The sequence below is a fragment of the Venturia canescens genome, chromosome 7 (assembly GCF_019457755.1).
Source record: "Venturia canescens isolate UGA chromosome 7, ASM1945775v1, whole genome shotgun sequence".
Lineage (NCBI taxonomy): Eukaryota > Metazoa > Arthropoda > Insecta > Hymenoptera > Ichneumonidae > Venturia > Venturia canescens.
Genome location: NC_057427.1, coordinates 11,798,436 through 11,817,971, shown reverse-complemented (window position 1 = coordinate 11,817,971; position 19,536 = coordinate 11,798,436). Strand labels below are relative to the sequence as shown.

At 35.7% G+C, this 19,536-nt stretch overlaps 6 protein-coding genes across 8 annotated transcripts; 4 read left to right on the top strand and 2 right to left on the bottom strand.

Annotated features, from left to right (window-relative positions):
- Window positions 1-452: 452 nt before the first annotated feature.
- On the top strand, window positions 453-3,699 carry LOC122413232 (ribosomal protein S27A). The gene is made up of 4 exons (XM_043423429.1): window positions 453-532; window positions 2,766-2,893; window positions 3,063-3,280; window positions 3,470-3,699. Exons 2-4 carry the CDS (start codon window positions 2,791-2,793, stop codon window positions 3,617-3,619), a joined length of 471 nt encoding a protein of 156 aa, XP_043279364.1. The 5' UTR covers window positions 453-532; window positions 2,766-2,790; the 3' UTR covers window positions 3,620-3,699.
- Window positions 666-2,678, top strand: Ip259 (NSA2 ribosome biogenesis factor-like IP259). Its single transcript, XM_043423428.1, has 2 exons — window positions 666-1,673; window positions 1,778-2,678. Exon 2 carries the CDS (start codon window positions 1,830-1,832, stop codon window positions 2,607-2,609), a length of 780 nt encoding a protein of 259 aa, XP_043279363.1. The 5' UTR covers window positions 666-1,673; window positions 1,778-1,829; the 3' UTR covers window positions 2,610-2,678.
- Window positions 3,700-3,751: 52 nt separating the features above from the next.
- On the bottom strand, window positions 3,752-9,137 carry Taf3 (TBP-associated factor 3). 2 transcript variants are annotated; one of them, XM_043423426.1, is made up of 11 exons: window positions 8,954-9,137; window positions 8,655-8,826; window positions 7,781-8,023; window positions 6,429-7,603; window positions 5,726-6,310; window positions 5,448-5,612; window positions 5,276-5,376; window positions 5,090-5,202; window positions 4,847-4,929; window positions 4,677-4,774; window positions 3,752-4,193 (listed from the first exon to the last, which is right to left on the bottom strand). In XM_043423426.1, exons 2-11 carry the CDS (start codon window positions 8,818-8,820, stop codon window positions 4,058-4,060), a joined length of 2,865 nt encoding a protein of 954 aa, XP_043279361.1. In that variant the 5' UTR covers window positions 8,821-8,826; window positions 8,954-9,137; the 3' UTR covers window positions 3,752-4,057. The 2 variants fall into 2 exon arrangements, with proteins under 2 accessions (XP_043279361.1, XP_043279362.1); XM_043423427.1 differs by having other exon boundaries at window positions 5,454-5,612.
- A 273-nt stretch (window positions 9,138-9,410) lies between these two features.
- On the top strand, window positions 9,411-10,913 carry LOC122413615 (protein MIS12 homolog). The gene is made up of 4 exons (XM_043424076.1): window positions 9,411-9,708; window positions 10,076-10,245; window positions 10,356-10,493; window positions 10,560-10,913. Exons 1-4 carry the CDS (start codon window positions 9,621-9,623, stop codon window positions 10,803-10,805), a joined length of 642 nt encoding a protein of 213 aa, XP_043280011.1. The 5' UTR covers window positions 9,411-9,620; the 3' UTR covers window positions 10,806-10,913.
- LOC122413614 (coiled-coil domain-containing protein 130 homolog) lies at window positions 10,861-14,227 on the bottom strand. Of its 2 annotated transcripts, none has more exons than XM_043424075.1 (5): window positions 14,091-14,227; window positions 12,547-12,863; window positions 11,951-12,211; window positions 11,694-11,832; window positions 10,861-11,612 (listed from the first exon to the last, which is right to left on the bottom strand). In XM_043424075.1, the coding sequence occupies exons 2-5, from the start codon at window positions 12,856-12,858 to the stop codon at window positions 11,386-11,388; spliced, it is 939 nt and encodes a 312-aa protein (XP_043280010.1). In that variant the 5' UTR covers window positions 12,859-12,863; window positions 14,091-14,227; the 3' UTR covers window positions 10,861-11,385. The 2 variants fall into 2 exon arrangements, with proteins under 2 accessions (XP_043280010.1, XP_043280008.1); XM_043424073.1 differs by lacking the exon at window positions 14,091-14,227 and adding an exon at window positions 13,110-13,377.
- Window positions 13,525-19,077, top strand: LOC122413609 (death-associated inhibitor of apoptosis 2-like). Its single transcript, XM_043424064.1, has 8 exons — window positions 13,525-14,522; window positions 15,025-15,145; window positions 15,724-15,933; window positions 16,025-16,203; window positions 16,591-16,734; window positions 16,960-17,102; window positions 17,242-17,456; window positions 17,722-19,077. The coding sequence occupies exons 1-8, from the start codon at window positions 14,058-14,060 to the stop codon at window positions 17,910-17,912; spliced, it is 1,668 nt and encodes a 555-aa protein (XP_043279999.1). The 5' UTR covers window positions 13,525-14,057; the 3' UTR covers window positions 17,913-19,077.
- The last annotated feature ends 459 nt before the right edge of the window (window positions 19,078-19,536 follow it).

Genomic DNA, 19,536 nt, shown 5'->3' with positions numbered 1-19,536 from the left:
AGAAAAGCCAATTTTTACGAAACCTTATAGATCGATGCTGTGAAGTTCTCTCGATCGGTAAAACAGCCAATTTTCTAAATTCTCAATAATTGTTATAATGCAATTAAAGTTTTTGAATCTTTGAAATTATCTTTTTATTTTGACTTTGTTCCTTACTCTAAAATCAAAGAATCCTTATATAAAATGATCTTTTTAGTCTAGGAGTCGCGGCAGCGATAATCTTTTCACCTAGATTAGGTTTTAAGCTGTAAATATTAAGGTCATTTGCAAATTTAAATAACAATTTGAACTGAAAGCTATTAAAAATTATGAATTGAATTCATACGATTCAAGAATTAGGAGATGAAATTAATAAAAAAATCCTAAATAGTAACTAATACTGTCGAACTAGATATCCGTGCCATCTATCACCTGTAACGGAAACCATAAAGTGTACATCCCCCAATATTTTTCATCGCTTTATATGGTTAACCTTCTGTGAGTAGTGTCTAATCATAGACGCTCTTTTCCGTGTTACGCGACGTAGCCGAAGGTATGTTCAATTAAACAAGTGGAATAATATTCATTATTTTCGTAACAGCGCACGTTTTATCGTAAATATATTGTTTTATTGAATATTTTTTTTGTTAATTTCTATTCGGTATCTACAAATATTCATTTGAAACACTATATTCGTTTGTGCAAACAATTTTTGTGTGTTGAGCGGGTGGACCACGTTTTTCCAATGTTTTAATGCCACCATTACGATCTAACATCGTCTCTACACCTTCGATATCCTAATTCAATGCAATTACATCGATTTAATATCACTCAGAGCTGACCGTTTTTCATCCATTGAACATTTTTTTTCGATTCCTTTTTGTTCAATTCATTCTCGCAATTTTACGGAAATTAGGTTAGGTCGCGAATGATGTGCTATGGAAATGTCCCACCGGCCACATGCCTACCACTTTACGGGATGACGCGCTTTTTTTTCTTCATTCTTTTTTTATTCGTAATTTTGAAGTTTTCATTCGAAAATCTCAATACGATACAACCCTTAATAGCTCCTTAGTCATTAACGGTTTAAATTAATTTTTCGAGTCTGTGACCAGACTGGATCCGTAAAACCTGTGCCAATTGGATTTTACGTGTACCTTTGATGAGTCAATGTTTTGACTAAAATTCAGAAAACTTGATAAATTCATACTTGTGGAAATATTTTTCGAAAAAGGGAAGGACTTCAAAATAATCTATTTCAAGCCAATAGTTTCAAGAGTATGAGCTTGTAGAAAATGAAATTATTTTGCTGTAGCAAAAAGTTGAAACTAGTCAGTCCTACTTGAAAAACATTCTTAATTTGAATCCTATTGCAAGTTCAACGTCATGAAATAAACTTGATTAAATATACTCAAATAATTTGCAACATTTTGACTGAACTTGATAAAAAATGCAATTTCTGTATAAACTTTTGTAACTGGCTCAATATAATGGCTCATGAGTTTCCCAGCCAGCAGTCACATACAAAAGTAATGCCTGAAATTTCAGGATAACTTCGATTTGAAGTAAACTCAATTGAACATTTTGTATTTTACCTCAGCGGTAAAATACCAGAAATGCATTTGATAAGAGCAAAGTTAAGTAATCATCTAAAGGGGATTGCCACGGATACTTTAAAACAGTAGAAAAAAGAGGTAAGTTGTCTGGATAGTTGAGACTACACTGAGAACCATTCATAAAAATTTGTTGCATTCATTATTTCCTCGCTGAATTTACCAATGTGATTTTTATGTTGCAGATAGGCTTAAGGGATTTAAAACTGATCAAGGGCTAACGATAAAACTGTCAAAATGCCACAGAACGAATACATTGAGCGTCACAGAAAGTTGCACGGTAGAAGATTGGATTATGAAGAAAGAAAAAGGAAAAGGGAGGCTCGAGAGCCACACAAGCGAGCAGAACGTGCCCGTAGTCTTCGGGGCATCAAAGCTAAAATATTCAACAAGGAGCGCCGCAATGAGAAGATCCAGATGAAGAAGAAGATCAAAGCACATGAAGAAAAGAAAGGCAAAACAAAGACGGAGAATGCACCAGAAGCAGCGCTGCCGGTTTATCTCTTGGATCGAGATGTTACTTCACGATCCAAGGTTCTTTCCAACATGATCAAACAGAAACGTAAAGAAAAATCAGCAAAATGGGATGTTCCAATACCAAAAGTCAAAGCCCAATCAGAATCTGAAGTTTTCAAAGTCGTACGAACTGGAAAGTCGAAACGCAATTCGTGGAAAAGGATGGTCACCAAAGTCACATACGTCGGAGAGAATTTCACTCGAAAACCACCTAAATTTGAACGATTCATCAGGCCAATGGCACTCCGATTTCGTAAAGCTCACATTACACATCCTGAACTCAAAGCCACTTTTTATTTGCCCATTATCGGTGTTAAAAAGAATCCCAACTCGGCTATGTACACGACACTCGGTGTTATCACAAAGGGCACAATTATTGAAGTCAATATTTCAGAATTGGGTCTTGTGACCCAATCTGGTAAAGTAGTCTGGGGTAAATACGCCCAAGTTACAAATAACCCAGAAAACGATGGCTGCATTAACGCTGTTTTATTAGTTTAAGTCTGTACATCTATGTTTTGTAATATTATTGGCTTCAATAAAGAAATTTGAAAGAAAAAGAAAAAAAAATCGATTTGTCTCATGATTTGTCTTCCCATCTTTTCCATATTCACCTACTCGTTTGCTCGTGTTTTCAAACTTAACAATTTGTTACAGGGATTGCTGACGGCATCGTCCAAACATGCAGATCTTTGTGAAGACTCTCACGGGCAAGACCATCACCCTTGAGGTTGAGGCATCCGATACTATCGAAAATGTTAAAGCTAAAATTCAAGACAAGGAAGGCAAGTCTCGATTTTTATAATGCTAGTGCATACCAAAAAATTTATACAAAAAGTTCTTGAGTAGTATGCTCAATTTAATTAAGAGTAAATATAACTTCAATGGATAGGGTAGAGATCAGAAAACAGAAAAAGAAACGATTTGTAATAAACTTTCTTGTCTATACTTCAGGAATTCCACCAGATCAACAGAGGTTGATCTTCGCCGGTAAACAGCTCGAGGATGGCAGAACGTTGTCTGATTACAATATCCAAAAAGAATCGACGTTGCATCTCGTACTCAGATTACGTGGTGGAGCCAAAAAACGTAAGAAGAAGAATTACTCGACACCCAAGAAGATCAAACACAAGAAGAAGAAGGTCAAGCTTGCTGTCTTGAAATTTTACAAGGTGAGTTGAAAAAAAAAACAACAATGAAGGGAAATAAAAATGTTTGATAAAGCGAAAATCACTGTACTTTGAATTTTTTAACGTTTCTGCGTGAACTTTAGTAAGTTTTTCGCATCCCATTACTCACAAACTTGAATTGACCTTTGGATTTTCGATGTACTTACCTGTGGCACAATTTCTATGTTCTAGGTTGATGAGAATGGAAAAATTCACCGTCTGAGGCGAGAATGTCCATCGGAACAGTGCGGGGCAGGTGTCTTCATGGCTGCAATGGAAGATCGTCACTACTGTGGCAAATGCGGATACACTCTCGTATTCAATAAGCCCGAGGAGAAATAAATTCAAGAGTTCTTTTATAACACGTTTCATTGTATCTTAAATCTGAACGATGAAATAAAATATTCCTGAAAAACCACAAACCTCTTGATTCCCATGATTTTTTTTTTAATTGTTCCAAAAATAAAATCTTCGTGAGGTCAATAATATATATTTTATTAAACATATGCATCACCGTAACATTTACGGTATCAATATATTATATATCACTTCTAAAAACGAAACGATGATTAAATTATAAAGCAAAGTGATCGAGAACAACCAATAATTATTCCTTAGTTGAATCATTCGCATAAGCAGCTATCAGCTACCTTGCAACTAAGATCGAATTTCTTTCCTAATTAAAATTTGTGTTATTCTATCCTTACATATTTTCAATTTCGTGTATCAAGAAAAAAATAAACTATTAACAGTGCTATTTTGTCCATGAACGGCCTTCGTTTAAGCTGTCGCTTTTATCTTCCTTTTACGTTTTTTCTTCTTTTTGTCGTGATGGAGCTCTTCTTTTTTCGCTATGCAATTCCGGCAATACCAGTCTTCGTGATCAGCTGGTGGTACTTGAACTCCGACACAAACCCTGTTGAAAAGTTTAAGCCTGATAAATTCTAGTAAAAATCTCAACCGACGAGTTTGACGCAATTAATTTGTATTTTTTAATATTATGAGATTGCAAAATCTCATGAAATGGTGGAGAAGAGGTGCCTAAATTCAAGTAACTCTAGCACTAAATTTATAAACTTGAACGCTCGACATCAGAGTTGTCAGACATTGTCCAATGCCACTCTGAAATTGAAAACTCGAATAAAAAATCAGAAAAAAATCGAAATCATGAACTTCAAACGCTCATCATGATATACCGAAACCAAATGAGTCAGAAATCAAAATTTACATCAATAATAACAAAATGATGGTATCCTGGAAATGTACTCTGAATTAGAAAACAAAAACAAATACTTTGCAGTAACAATTACATCGGAATCATCGATCGGGGAGCTATGGAAATCGTTACGAAACGAAGATGAAAACGTTGATAATATAGAAACGATCATGAAATAATTACCAATGATACCAAGCATCACAGTCGTCGCAACCAATCATAGGCGATCCGTCGTCTTGGTTGCCACAAGCAGGGCATATCCAAACTTGGCGGTTTGGATCCTACAATTAAAACGCTGAAATTAATACCTGATCGATAGACAGAAGAATTGACCAATGACAAAAAAAACAAACCACAGTAATAGGCTGAACTGCATCATGATTCCCCATGATCGGTATAATATCGTCTTTCGTCGCGTATACGTCCGTTTTGAATTCTGAGGAAGTAGAGAAAATTGAAGCAATTTGAATGATTACTAATCCATGGTTTTAGGTGCATTCCATATTTTCGTGTAGATTTTTATAAATTGAGAAAGCAAATACCACTGTTGAGATATTTCGGTCAACAACGTTCTTAGGAGGATATATAATTCTTACTCATTAATTTTTGTTTCGGAGGTCTCGTCACCAGAGCCGAAATTTTCGCCAGTTCTGGACTCGGTTCCCTTTTCTTCTCTTCTACCGGCTTTTTGATAAGCGGCTTTATAGTGCTGTAACATTGAATGAAATATTTGTCATTGAATTGTTGAATTAATTTTAAACAATGAGCAATAGGGAATTTACATTTTTTTCATCGTAGTATTATCGGGCGTAGGAGGTCGTGGCGATGCTGGGCCAAGCTTCAACGTAATTTTAGGTACAGCCTCTGTAGTTTTGTTGTCCTTCTATAAAACAAAAAAAAAAGCATTTATTTTCAATCTTTCGAGCATGAGGAAGGGATTGAAAAAACAGTTACCCTCACTTCCTTGTCCTTTCGTTTGTCCTTTTTATCCTTCTTATCTTTGAGTTTGGTAAGCTTGCCCTTCTTTCCTTTGCTCTTATCCTTAATCTTGTGTTTTTCTTTCTTCTCTTTTTTCTTCTTAAGCTTATCTTTTCTTTCCTTTTTATGGTCCTTCGTTTTCTGAAAAAATATAAAAGTTGGAACACCGGAATTTAGTATCCGCCCGAACTAAACTTAGTTTCTGATTAATTTGTAGCTACATGGGAAAACAAGATAAAGACACAAACTGTCACCTTAATGGTTTTGACTGATTTGTCAGGCTTTTCAGGCTTCGTCATGAGTCGTGGTAACGTTGGCACCGGAGCGATGGTCGTGACTGGCATGGTAGGCGAAATAACATCGTTGTGCATGATGTTTGAAGTAGCAGTTGCTTGAAGAGACATTTCTTTATCGATTTTATTAGATTTCGGGATTTTCTCAGTCACAGATTTCATGTTTTTAGTAGATTCGATCGGAGTAGAAATTACTTCGGGAGGTAACGTCACGGGTTTTTTCTCGCGTTCCGAACCTTTCGTTTTGGGCGGCAAAAATTCGTCCGGCAGAATATTCGTCGTCAGGAATCGTGGAGCTATTGGCAAATTCGGCATCGAAGGATGAATTCCTGGAACATTTCGGCCCAAAGGTAGAGGATAGCGTGGGAAAATTGAATGAGCCATTGGGTGTGGTATGAGACCTGGTGCTGATGGAAATGGTGGGAAAAAGGGAAAAGGCAACGTTGGCGGATTGTTCAACTCCCTGTGAGCCTCTGCTTCAACTGCTTGAGGAGTTTTTGGCCTATCGCACAGTAGAGATTCTTGGATGTCAACGGCAGTCTTGGCCTGCAAATTGAACATTTTTATTTTCACTCATTCTTGAATCATGTACCAGTTGAGTACAGTTCGTACAAATCATGAATTTATAGTGGAATATTTGAAAAAGTAAGAAGAAAATACCGACCTTTTTCGGGCTGATACTTCGTTTAGGACTCTTGGAACGGGGTTCTTTTTTCCGAACATTTCGTTCTTTTTTCTTTTTCTTAATGTCAACCATAACAGGTACTTCGAGCTCTGGAGTTTTTGGAGTGCTCGGTGTACCGGGTGGAGACATGTCACCGAAGATGTAAACATCGGACGGTGGGCTTTGCGGATCGTTTGTTTCTGCGCCTTCGTCGATATGTACATCGGGTGTTTTTGGGATTTTTTTCTCGTCTCTTTTAGAATCGATATCGATACTTTGTACACCTTTGTCAGAGATTTCGTCGATAATGAGCCCTGGAGAGCTTTCACGGGAATCGAGGTCTTTATATTTATTCGATGGTTCAGGGCCATCAGAACTTTTTTCTTCACGCGGTTTTGATATTTTCTTGAAAATGTTAAGTTTTTGTTTGTCTGGTTCGGAAGGCAATTTGTAAACAACATCCTCTTTTTCTTCGAGGGGAAGAGAAACCGACGTCGTTTCTGGTACCCTCTCAGTTTTTATTTTAGTCTGTGGTGCCTTGGGTACTTTTGGAGAGTTTTCTTTATGAGCATTGAGCTGAGGACTGCTCGGTCTGTTAGAGTTTCTCGGACTGCTCGCATGCCCTTTGCTGCCGCTAGGTTTCGATGATTGCAGTTTTGCATGTTCCTTCGCATTAGCAAGCTTTTTTGTTTTAATGTCGCTTATGTTGTCGGGCTTGAACAACTCTTTGACACGGATTTTCTTTTTATTCTCTTTATCCAGCTTGTTACGGTGTTCAGGACCTTTTTTAATGGCTTTTTTAGGTTTCTTCTCTGGCTTCAACTCTGGCGGAACCATGGGATATGAACTCACAGGTGGAGGCGATTCAGCTCGCGCTGGGTGCGGTGTTCGAGGCTCTGGCAGTTTACCCTCCCGAGCAGGAGAAAGGAAGCCTGAAGTTGTCATTATGACACTGTGGATTTCTCGCAATGGACGACCTTCTTCTAACATTTTAGGACGTTTTGCGAGCGAATTGTGTTCTGATGGCAGTAAACCTCCTGGACGCTTGAAAACTGGTTGATTCGACTGATTGAGCGGCGTCTCGATCACACCGTCCATCGGCTGTTGGGAACTAGTAGGGCTGAAATCCGCTTGGCAAGGACGTGGAGCTTCGATCTGTTCGACTGGAGCAGGCTCTGGAATATTTCACAATTTGATTAGCAGACAATTCTATATTTCATTTATGGTTACCATAGAACCAAGAAAATAGTAAATGATTCAAGTTCAATCTCACAAATGAAGAATTTTCTATGCCAAGAATAATATTGGAATCGTTTTGAAATGCAAAGAGTAACAAACTCGTTGGTACCAACCTTCGGTATCAGGATACATTGCTGGTAAGTGTTCGTGAACGTGTACAGATCTAGTAACAACTTCTTGACTGCCAGGTTTTAAAAAATTCAAATGATTTTCCCGGTGGACTGGAAATTTTGGTACCGAGACAATGCACGGAAGGGAATCAACATTTCTAACATATTCAGAAAGCTCAGGGATGAGCACGTGCATGTGTTGGAATGCCAGACCTAAATCATCGAGATTGCCTTCCGTTCTTCCAACTGAAATCAAGGAATGTTCGCACAAACACTGTCAATAAATGAAAATATGATGAACTTGGTGATACTGACAAAAAATGGATTCTTTCTGAATTTCCTCAGTGTCGTTCCTTTCCCAAAAATATTTGTACAGCATTTTCTACTTTATTCTGAGCTGCAATTTGAACTAAATCCCAGTGACTGTGATTCAGTCATTTTCACCCAAATAAAAATCTTGACAAATAAATAAAAGCGTACTTTTTTTTCTATTTTTCCTGAATAGTTTAGCCTCATAAAAAATGTAAACACAAATTTTCTTATAATGATTTTTCTAAAAACTCATTTCAGCCTTAGTTGTGACCAAAAATATTATAACAGTTTTTGTTATGAACAAATCAGTTTTTGGAGCAATCTTTAAAAATCATCATTATGCAGCTTTAATACTATAAACTAAGCAATATTCCTTGTAAATTCTTCAAGGTTCTCTGTAGAGAAAAAAATATGTTTAAATTTGTTGAAATAAGAAAAAATGTATGTGGTGAGAATACCAATATACATTGGAGTAAGAAATGAAATTTTCATAGATATATGGAATTTACTATCTTACTTCAACAGAATTGAACTCCAACGTTCGATAAAATTATATTATACTTACGAACTTCTGCATATTGCTTGGTTAGTTTTGATATTCGTAATAAATACTCTTGCATCAAATCAACAAGAAATTCCAAGGGAGTTGAATTGATAGAATGCCATCCGATCATCTGGCATATTTGTGCAATCACCATCTTCAGGATAGCTCGATTATATTCCTCTGGCATTTTTATCTTCATGTAAACAATGAAGACAACAAATATTGTAAAAACTATAAAACTTAACGAGTATAAAATTTATGCACGAATAAACTTCCTTTCAAGTACTATTACACTTCTGTGTACTTGTAAATATTTTTACCTTGTGATGGTTTACTGGTATATTTAATTAATAATGCGATTGGAACTGCATAATACGGATTTGCTAATTCACTAAGAACCGAAATTTTTATTTCAGAGTAATAAGTTTGATTAAATCTTTTATAATTATTTTGTTTATTTTCGATGGAACTTTTGTCAAACCCACACAGACTTTGCAGCTTGCACAAGCCATAGTGTTAGTAACGAACACAGATTCATATGCCATATACGAACTTGGTGTCGACGGTGTCGACATGTTTAGTTTCGAATCCAGCCAATGGTGCGCTCTATATCGTGAATGTCAAAATAATCAATTGCAAAGATAAAGGTTTTTGCCGAAATTGCTATTTTGTTCTATACGTTATCTGGCTCATTTACTTGTTTGAATAAATTTTATAGCTCAAAAGGCTCAGAGTAAACAAAATTGCGTGACAAAAGTTTGTAAAAACAGCTGAGCTCAATTGGTAAATTGTCATGTGTTACAGCTCGAACGGTAATCAACAATCGTTGAGCTGAACTACAGCTGACAAGCCTCTCTATAAAATGTTATACCAGTATATTTCAAACCTTGACCCCTTGACCAACCTTTTTAATAGATGCTCATTTTGGCGGCAATATCTGTAACCGACATCATTATATTGTTATTAATTAACTTGTAAAGAAAAACTATGTCCTGCTGTGAATCACAAGTACGCAAAGATGAGGAGTACGAAATGCAGCTACTTGGCTTTACGTCGAGAAGCATTTATACGATAGGTAACTACAGTCAATATAAATCGAACAATTCATCAAATATCTTTGGCTGTCAATTTTTGGAGCTCATTAATTTCTCCAGTTTCATCCGTTTCCTAAAAAGGGATAGAAAAATATTTAACAATTTTTTTGTGGGGAATCAACGCTGTACACAATTCGTATTATTCATTATGTTTTTTAAAATCACTTGAGCAGTATGTGCAAGGGAGAATCAGTATCCTCATATTTCAGTAACAAATACCAAAGTTGATAGGGATTTTAATATCAACTATATTTTTTAACAATAAATTTTCTCCCATATGAAATTTGAGGTTGAAAACTGCCCATTCATTCTCTATGTAATAACTTCATTATGTTTATTGAATTACAGTCCAAAACATTGCCGCTGGAAAGCTTCAATCCTGTATAAAAAAACTTTGTACGTGTCTACAAATTACGTATAAAGAAAAAGAAAATTCTGCTGCAATTATCAAAGATAATGAGAAAAATCTTGCAAAAATATATTATCTGCATTCAAAGCCTCATAAGGAAGTAGTAAAGGTAATGTACTTTCATGCACAATGTCTCCAAATATTGACTCGTTACATTGTTGAGCAACAAAAAAAAAACAAAAAAATATTCACTCATCATCTGTGCTTGAAATATTCCAGAAGTGCATTCAACAATTGATTGCTGTGCCTAAAAATATTTTATTGCAAGAAGATTTGGGTCAGAGGACTCAATTCTCAGAAAAAGAATTCCAAAAGATTGAAGCAGAACTGAAGATTCTTCAGTCTCAAGCTCACAGGGTATGACAATTATAATGAGATATGACATAAAAAATTTCATAAAAACTATGAGAAACATTTTTACAGGCAATTATTTTTCGTGAGGCTCTACAAGAAGAACTCGATCAGCTCACTGAATTCGATGTGCTAATACAAGATGCAGAGATAATATCTTCAATCGTTGAAAATAGCACAACGTACACTGGCATAGACGAAGAAACTATTAAATGTGTTGAAAGATGTAAAACCCTGGAAAAAGCTGTAGGAAAATCCATAACAAATACGCTTTCCTGTGTATCCGAAACATCCCTAGCTTCCGATGACTTCACGTGAATTTTCTTAAAATTCAAAGATTAAATTTTTATTTTCATAATGAATTTTTTCCCTGTTCAGTTCTCAACTCGTGTTTTATTATTCGATTGAATAAATTATTTATTTACATTGGCTTCGTTTATTATACATAAATAGATCATTGATTCTTATTTTTAAAAAATAATGTGGAAAATCTATGTATTACAACGCATCACTTTGAGCAGAATCAATTCAAGGATCAACGATTCGCAATTAGCACTAAAAAATAATTGACTTATAAATATTCAAATAATCGTGGGCAACGTTTCAACGGTGATTTAGTTTTTTCATATTTCTAGTGAACTGCAGAGTTCTGAAATTGTTATGGAATACGTATAATTCTTCATTGTCTTTGGATATTATTTTGGAGCAGTTTATCATGCGTCAAAAACTTTGGCAGATCACACCTGGACTTTGAGAGTCCAAATACGGATCCATACTTTACAAACAATATTGATTTAATTGTTTCGATGAAGGCTAATCACGAGTTAACTTTTCTGGATTGCTTCAACGAAGATGTAGTTTGCATCTGCTTCGTAACAACAAAAAATTTGATTTAATCCTACGTATCACTGTCTGAGCTTGTACATGTGTAACTAACAAGAGAAACATTTCCATTGTCAGTTGACGCCGGCGTTGGAGCTTTTGAAAGAGTTGCTGATGGCTCTGGTATGTTTCGGTGTATGACTCCAAGGTTTTTTGTTTTTTTGGAAGATCTTTGTTCTTTCTGCTTTGATCGTACAACGGAAATCAGTCTTTTCAACGGCACAGTGGAAGTCTCCTTCGAATCTAAATGGAAATCAATAAATTAAATGTTTTTAAAAACTGGTTTCTTTAAACAAACAAACGATGGGCTGACAATCTTCATACCTTTTCGTTTATTTTGAGTCAACAAGCGTGCAATTTCTATATCATCTTTATGCTCTTGGACCAAAGTCATGTCCAATCCAGCTTTTTTCAACAACGATTGATCCGACAATTTGACTCGTTCAAGTTCTTTTTTTCGTGCCTAAAACCATAATTTTCATTGATGGTTGATTAATAAATTTTCTCGGAGCTTTTAAAAAGAGAAGACTACACTATTCGTCATTTTTCATGAAGATAATGAGGTCAAAATGAAGACAAACCCTGAAAGATGTTCGTAAAGCACAGTTGGAAGCGTAATCGTCGCTCCATTGAGCTTTATTCAATGCGATTGCACTATTTAAAGCGGAATCTCGAAACCGCGCTGTTTTAACGTCGTTCGTACCGTGTTCCAACTTATACATTGCATCGTCGTACAATCTTCTGGATACTTCTTTAGTCTCTGGCACAACTTGCTCATTTTCTTTCGGGTCCCATCTATTTTCTTGTCTCCGAGCTCCACTTACTATGACATAATCTAAATTCTGAAAAATACATTGCGTTCCTTTTAATCTAAGGGGGAAAATACTCGTCAACTTGCCACTAACACTTATCAGAATATAAAAAGTAAAAAAGTTTTATAAATTCTTAATCTCATGAAAAGTTTTTTAATTTAGAAAATAAACCTGAAAAAATTTGGAAGATTATGGAATGTTATAAATATGTTTTGACTAATTGACAAGAGATTCTACCAAGAGACAAGAGATTTTTAATAATATTCCGCTCCATTGTTTTGAAATTCCTGCAAATTAGTCATTTTTGTGCAAACATAATTATTTTATGGAGCTAAACCTGAAAATAGTTTTGAAATTATACATACCGCAGGATCAGTTTTGATTTCAAAGTGATTATCACACAAATGGCATTTCATACGGAATTGATACAGCGGTGTGCTGTAATACATTCCTATCTTAGTCTTCTCAGCATTGTATCGTACACCCATGCCGATGTGATTGCCGCATCCTTCGCACCAAATGTTGTATGGCATTTCAAATCGAATGATTAGAATGCCCATGTGTAGTTTGCGAGCTCGTTCTCGCAATGCATGAGTTCCCATAAACTTGTTGAGACCACCTACCCGCGGATCATAATCCGGCGGGTAGTACAAATTTGTTCCTTTTCGTTCACCCATTTTTACTATAAAACAATCGAATTATCTGATATTAATTCATTAAGAATCGTGCATGTACTAATCAAGAGTGCACTCCTATAATTGACATATTAGGGGAGATGATCAGTTTTAAAAAACCAGGTACTCAAATTTCAACACGAACTTCGCTCGGATCTTCTGGACCCAACATACTCATAGAATTGATCAATCACCTCGAAAGGAAAGGAAAACGTTCTAAATATTCGAAATATAATGTATTTGAAAAAGGTTACCTGCTTTGTTATTGTTTTCGTGTTCTCTGACAAATTTGACTTAAGCAAATCCTTCTAAAGTTTGTTACGATACTCAATCATGTAATTGTCGAAATGGAAGAAAAAAACGACGCAATTTGTAGAGCTCTAAATTACGACAGTATTTAAAAACTGTTTTTATTGTCGTATAAAAAAAGGCAATGACGACAAAATTGACAGGCGTTTTTATCCTGCAAAGTAGCGCTTCTTTTATTATTTGAGCGGTCGACTAGAGAACAACATCGTAACTTTATTCCTTGCAATCATCCCACAGCCCAGAAATCAGCCGATATTGCAGGTCTATTGAAATCTTTTTCAAGTACCAAAACTGACCACGTGGGCGGTAAAATAAGCGCGCATGCGTACATATTTTTCTTCCGGGTTTGACGTAGTCACGGATTCCACTTTTTATTCCGGGGAATCTCCATGGAATCTCCACTCAAGTAGGAATTTGACAGTTCAGAATTAGAATAAACACAATAACACAAACAGTGTAAACCTTACATTGAATTGCAAATTGAAAGATAAACAATTTTGGTGCGAAACGAAGGTTTATCATTAACAAGAGTGCGATGTCATCGTAAAATAGTCGTGTTGTATAAAAACCGTGAGATATTGTGAGATAATTATAGTGATCGAAAGATTTCAACGATTGAGCATTGTTTTTTTGCCTTTTTTCGTATCGACTTTCACTCGAGCCGAAGTGACTAGCAATAACTATTGTTGTTGTGTGACGACAACGAAGAAAAATTTGATTCAGTGATTCGATTATTTCATAAAGTGAAACTAAAGATTTCCAATTGTCATTGTGAATGTCGAAATATTTCGCAATGATTTTCACAGACTGTCGTCCATTATAACAAAAAATATACTTTTCCGAAATATTATTTCTTATTAATATTTTCTGCATTCAAAACAAAATAAACAACAATGAATATCGAAGAAAATAGGTTAAATACGTACGTCAGCTGGCCTGCGAACGCACCTATAAGTCCCGAACGTTTAGCGAAAGGAGGATTTTACGCTACGGGTCGAGCACTCGAAGTTCAGTGTTTTCTTTGTGGTGTTAAAATTTCCGAATGGAATTATGGTGATCAGGCGATGGTCAGACATCGTCAAGCTGATCCTGAATGTCCATTTGTGCTGCGACCGACTGAAACTTGCAACGTTCCTTTAATTCCACCTTTGCAAACGCCAAGTTCAGATACTTCGTCTCAAATGCTCACACACGGGGGTTCCTCTTCAGCTTCTGTTTCACAGATGTCTAATCCTTGTACACAATACAGCAGTGTTTTCCAAAGGTTAAAATCATTTGACAATTGGCCCATTCCCTTCATTGTTTCTCCATCAAGTCTTGCCAGAGCTGGATTTTATTATCTTCAGGACAATGCCAGAGTAAGAAACATCTAACATGGATTTTTTCATAACTTTAAACATTAACATAAGTTTTACACAGACTCTTTCTTCATGTTTATCAGATGTAATCAATTTTAGTAACTTAATACTATAGTTGAAATTACAATATTTTTCTTCTGATACCCTGTCATATCCTCTCCATTTCCTACTTCTAATACTTACTATTCTATCACGATTCATCTTCCAGTTTATCTTTGTGGCGTATGGAAGAATAAATTTGGTAGCCACATGAAGTTCATAACCTTTCTACAAATTTTGTTAAAGATTTCTCCATATTGAAGATGCACTAAGTAAAAAAATTATCTTCCCTTTCTATCCTTCAAATTGCCAAATTTTTCTAGATTAGTTATAAATTAATATTCAAATGTAGGCGTTTTATTTAATTGACCGAGACATAAAAATTTTCATTTTACTTAGTTGATTTTTACTGACAAAATCATTTCAATGTAATAATGACTGACAAACATGTTTTTTATTTCAGGTAAAATGTGCTTTTTGCGAAGGCATCATAATGAAATGGGATCCTGGAGATGATCCAATCAAGAAACATAGGCAAATTTTTCCAAATTGTAATTTCTACAACCACCCTTACATTGCTGAAGGTAAATTTTGATTAGTGCTGTACTTTGCATTACTGAATTTGAAATTAAACTTCTTCAATGCATTTTTTATTTTTCTGCTGAAATCAGAATCGTTGTATTTCTCACATGCAAATATAAATCCACAAATATTTCCCAAATACTCGATCCTCTCTTGTTCTAATATTTAAGAAATTTTTGAGAATTTATAATTGTCGAAGAAAATTGAGAATAATTTTCACTCAATCGAGATTCTACTGTACCTAAAAAACTCTTGCTACACGTTATGACAGAGTGTACCAATGAATTTGCTTCATCTGATTATAGCAGCAACTAAAAATATAACTTTTGGCAATGTCACTTAGTGACTGAAGTACTTTTCACATGTCCGTGCGCAGATCAGCTGGTGATTATAGTGATTTCATAAGTCTTGTTCATGGGATCAGGTATTGACATTGATAGAAAAAAACATCGACATTGCACATTCGAACCTCCATTGAGTACTAAATCATTACCCATCATTTTTCTCTGTGCTTTAAAATACAGATAGGAAACAATAAATCTAAATATATCAAGTGTTTTATATGTGTGATGTTGTGTAGTGCTGACTGCAGAAAAAGGCGAGTTGAGCAATATCAAACTCTTGCCCGGTACAAGTGTCGACCTAAGTGAGCTCGGAGTTCAGAGACACACTGCGCCCCGTGAACCAAAACATTCCACTTATGAGGGAAGATTACGGACTTTCGAAGGATGGCCCGAAAATCTCAAACAAACACCAGAAATGTTGGCCCTTGCTGGTTTTTATTACGTCGGTTAGTGTTTCTCTATTTCTTTGATTCATAAAGTAAAAAAAAATTATTCAAATGTTTACTAAATACGGAAATCTATAATCGCACAATGCAGGAATAGGCGATCAAGTGAGATGTTTCCACTGTGACGGAGGGCTGAGAAATTGGGAAGAAACCGATGATGCTTGGACAGAGCACGCAAGATGGTTTCCAAAATGTGGCTTCGTCTTGCTAGTGCGTGGACAAGACTTTATAAAACACTGTATCGACAATAGACCTCCTCTTGATCCATTGGTGAGTCACTTAATTTCAATGACTCATTATACTTACTCAAAAATGACTTAATGATCACACAAACGTGAATCGGTTTATCTTCTGATGGCTCATTTTTCCTCTACTTTCATTATTTACTTTTGAAATTGAGCAATCCTTTGTTTATTTTATTTATTAGCTGATCCATCGTTCTCTCATTATCTTAATATGTTTCTGGATCACTCTGTTCGTGGCAATAGCATCGAGGATTTACTTTGTAGCTCTCATTTCAAAATTTTAACCAATTATTCGCACTTTTCTGTAAACAAAATTTTTTGCAACTAGAGAAATATCGTGAACTAAATCCTTTTTAATAGATTCGATTTTTTCAACTTTTTTATGTTTCAATTCTTTCTCTCGATATTGTAGATACTGATGGGGGTCCCGGAAGATGGCGAAGAAGATGCTATGCCGGAAAACCGACCAATCGCCGTCCCAAGTACGGCAAGATCTCGAGCTCGGGAAGTAACGGATGCAGAGGTCGAAGGCTTTCTCAGCTCTGGGCCAGCGATGGTTCGTGTATAAATAAAATTTATAACAATTTATCATAATTAATAAATTAATTTAATATTTTAATTATTTATTTTTAATTATTAATCATTATTAACAAATTAATAATAAAAAAATAAAATAAATTAATAAAAATTGTAACATTTTATTACGGAAAAGCTTTTAATTTCGGCGAATGATGAGAAAAATTCAAATCGTTAGTGAGACATTTCGGTGCTATGCTTTCAGGCGGCGTTAGAGATTGGTTTGAACGTTGGACGAGTTAAAATGGCAATTAAACAAAGAATCGAATCGACGGGATTGCCATATGCGAATGCTGATGAATTAATCGAGGATGTTCGCTACGTTCATCTCGCTGAGGAAAACGATATGTATGATCTCATTCATAAACTGACTTGAGATCTATTGATTGAAAATTTATTATAAAAAAATGTTTATTTTCTAAATGTATTCATGAAACAATGTACGAAGTTGATGATAACCTGATCTTTCGATATGAAAATATTACAGCACGGAAACAGGCGACTCCGAATCACCGTCTTCGGAGCTGTCGAATCTCCTCAATCAAGTAATAACGCTCCAGTCGAATCGGTCAATGGCGTTTATAAAAAATATCGAAAAAAGACGTCGAAAAATCGAAAATGGGGAAAGCTCAAACGAATCTTCGAAACTCGAGAGTGAACGAGCTATTCGCCAAGTGGAATCACCGGCAGCTGACAGAACCAGTGAGTTTCATTCAAATTTCTTTACCTTTAAATGAAAACAACAACGCCTTCATGAAATTCCAATAATCCCTAAAGCATTTCGAACGATCCTAGATCATCGGTCAAAATTTGCGAATAATTTCACCGATTTTGAATCGAAAACAATTGAAGAAAATATCAACTCGTGAAATCATTGCAATCCAGTTTACGATTTTGAATTTGTTTTCAATGAAAAACACGAAAATTCGTCTCGATTAAAACTCAAAACAACATCGTTTTATTACAGCCGTCTTGGAGGAAGAGAATCGTAGATTAAAGGAAGCTCGATTGTGCAAAGTTTGCATGGATCGTGAGGTCTCAGTGGTTTTCTTGCCGTGCGGACATCTAGCGACTTGCGTTCATTGCGCCCCCTCGTTAACACACTGTCCGATGTGTCGTCAAGAGATTCGCGCGACAGTCCGTACCTTTCTAGCTTGATCGATGCGCGATTAGAAAAGCGTGATTATTAAACGAATTTACTTAGAAATTTAGAGGAAAAATAAAAAATTAATTAAGAGAGAATAAAGTAATGGACAATAGCGGCAAAAGGTTAGATCGCACTTGAAAAACTTAATATATTACGAAGAACAGAACAAAAATATATGTACAAATAATATATCTGAAGAGCAAATGTCGTAGTCATGTCGTGACTAACTTCACTGTCTGAGAACAAGGCATTATTCTGTCTGATAAATATCGTCGAAGAATGAACGCTCGATATTGACCTTTTGTTTTTCCTCGCTCCGGCGTAGTTGCAAACATATCGCGTTGTGAAAAAGATGCTCATTTTGAAGTTTGCATCGTTACAATGGAAGTCACTTTTCAATCGGAATTGATTTTTTTTTCCAACTGATGAAATGCTGTTCGTTTTCAATGGGGAACGGCGCGCAACGTTTTCTTGATATTTACATTTTGCCAAAATTTATTTGCCAATATTTGTTCTCTTAACTGTAAAGACGATTTCGATTATGAGAACTGGGTAACATTTTCCAGTTTTATTTCAACAAAAGTGAAGGATTTTTCGCGGAGGAAGGACAAAAAATATTGACTATTTGACGAGGTCTGAATCGGACAACAATGACAAGAATTTCATTCGCGTTCCCACGACGATGCAAGCTTCATCGACAGAGACGAAGAAAAACCTGATGCTATTAACGATAAATCATATAACGAGCTTCGAGTATTCGTAATACGAGATAAATAACAAAAAAGAATCAGCAAACGGTAGAATCTAACAGAGATAAGAATGATGAAAATGTTATAAGCAAACATAAGTGGAGATACACAATAAATTAGAGCTGAGAGTCTTCGTGGTGTCTATTGGCCTCACTGAAATGCTAAAACTACGAAAAGACACTCGAAGCAGAGAAGAGATTAAAAGAAAAGAAAAATAAAGTTAAAAAAATAATAATAAATTCGCTTTTTCCTGAAATTATCTAAATCATAAATGGAATTGTGATCCGTGAATTATTTTCTTAAGCCTCGTCTAACTTATTTTCTTAAATACATATTGTGTCTATTTATTGTCTGTCGAGTGTCGTCGAAGGAGAGAAAGAGAGAAAAGCGTTATTGGAAATATACGATGATTATCGGCAACCGGCAACGAACTGGCTAAATAATCATTTCGTCTTATTCTCCAATCACCGGTTTCGTACTTTTTACATTTTTCAATGTATTTTTTTCCGGCGTTCGTGATAAGAGAACGAAGAAATGTATTTTTTTTCTCTGAAACAGGGGAAACGGTTCGAGGGAATCGTTAAAGCTCGATAAGATATGGAATTCGATGTTTCATTGATTACAAACACTCCGAGGACTTTTACCCATGAAATCTGTGTCAACGAGACACGAACTCTTCTCACATTGCGTCGATTGAGCATTTCTCATGATTTATCTATTTTTTTTGTCGTAGCTCACTCCGTCGATTCTCCTTTTTGCCCCCTTTAACTGCGAATAAAAAAGGAGGCACCAGGAAGTGGTGGAAAGTCATGAGAAAAAGGCGTCGATTGGGTTGCGCCGTCGCGGCGACTTATCGACCGATAAACCGATCGTTTCGATGGCTTTT

What these genes read in the sequence shown, in the direction of transcription:
- LOC122413609 (XM_043424064.1), top strand. Translation starts at nt 14,058, where the DNA reads ATGAATATCGAAGAAAATAGGTTAAATACGTACGTCAGCTGGCCTGCG. An exon ending in CCACCCTTACATTGCTGAAG is followed by an intron (nt 15,146 to 15,723) that starts GTAAATTTTGAT and finishes GATGTTGTGTAG; the next exon opens with TGCTGACTGCAGAAAAAGGC. An exon ending in TGCTGGTTTTTATTACGTCG is followed by an intron (nt 15,934 to 16,024) that starts GTTAGTGTTTCT and finishes CGCACAATGCAG; the next exon opens with GAATAGGCGATCAAGTGAGA.
- Ip259 (XM_043423428.1), top strand. Translation starts at nt 1,830, where the DNA reads ATGCCACAGAACGAATACATTGAGCGTCACAGAAAGTTGCACGGTAGA.
- Taf3 (XM_043423426.1), bottom strand. Translation starts at nt 8,820, where the DNA reads ATGCCAGAGGAATATAATCGAGCTATCCTGAAGATGGTGATTGCACAA. An exon ending in CAAGCAATATGCAGAAGTTC is followed by an intron (nt 8,024 to 8,654) that starts GTAAGTATAATA and finishes CCTTGATTTCAG; the next exon opens with TTGGAAGAACGGAAGGCAAT. An exon ending in AATGTATCCTGATACCGAAG is followed by an intron (nt 7,604 to 7,780) that starts GTTGGTACCAAC and finishes GAAATATTCCAG; the next exon opens with AGCCTGCTCCAGTCGAACAG.
- LOC122413615 (XM_043424076.1), top strand. Translation starts at nt 9,621, where the DNA reads ATGTCCTGCTGTGAATCACAAGTACGCAAAGATGAGGAGTACGAAATG. An exon ending in CTCATAAGGAAGTAGTAAAG is followed by an intron (nt 10,246 to 10,355) that starts GTAATGTACTTT and finishes GAAATATTCCAG; the next exon opens with AAGTGCATTCAACAATTGAT. An exon ending in TTCAGTCTCAAGCTCACAGG is followed by an intron (nt 10,494 to 10,559) that starts GTATGACAATTA and finishes ACATTTTTACAG; the next exon opens with GCAATTATTTTTCGTGAGGC.
- LOC122413614 (XM_043424075.1), bottom strand. Translation starts at nt 12,858, where the DNA reads ATGGGTGAACGAAAAGGAACAAATTTGTACTACCCGCCGGATTATGAT. An exon ending in CTTTACGAACATCTTTCAGG is followed by an intron (nt 11,833 to 11,950) that starts GTTTGTCTTCAT and finishes TTATGGTTTTAG; the next exon opens with GCACGAAAAAAAGAACTTGA. An exon ending in GACTCAAAATAAACGAAAAG is followed by an intron (nt 11,613 to 11,693) that starts GTATGAAGATTG and finishes ATTTCCATTTAG; the next exon opens with ATTCGAAGGAGACTTCCACT.
- LOC122413232 (XM_043423429.1), top strand. Translation starts at nt 2,791, where the DNA reads ATGCAGATCTTTGTGAAGACTCTCACGGGCAAGACCATCACCCTTGAG. An exon ending in TAAAATTCAAGACAAGGAAG is followed by an intron (nt 2,894 to 3,062) that starts GCAAGTCTCGAT and finishes TCTATACTTCAG; the next exon opens with GAATTCCACCAGATCAACAG. An exon ending in CTGTCTTGAAATTTTACAAG is followed by an intron (nt 3,281 to 3,469) that starts GTGAGTTGAAAA and finishes TCTATGTTCTAG; the next exon opens with GTTGATGAGAATGGAAAAAT.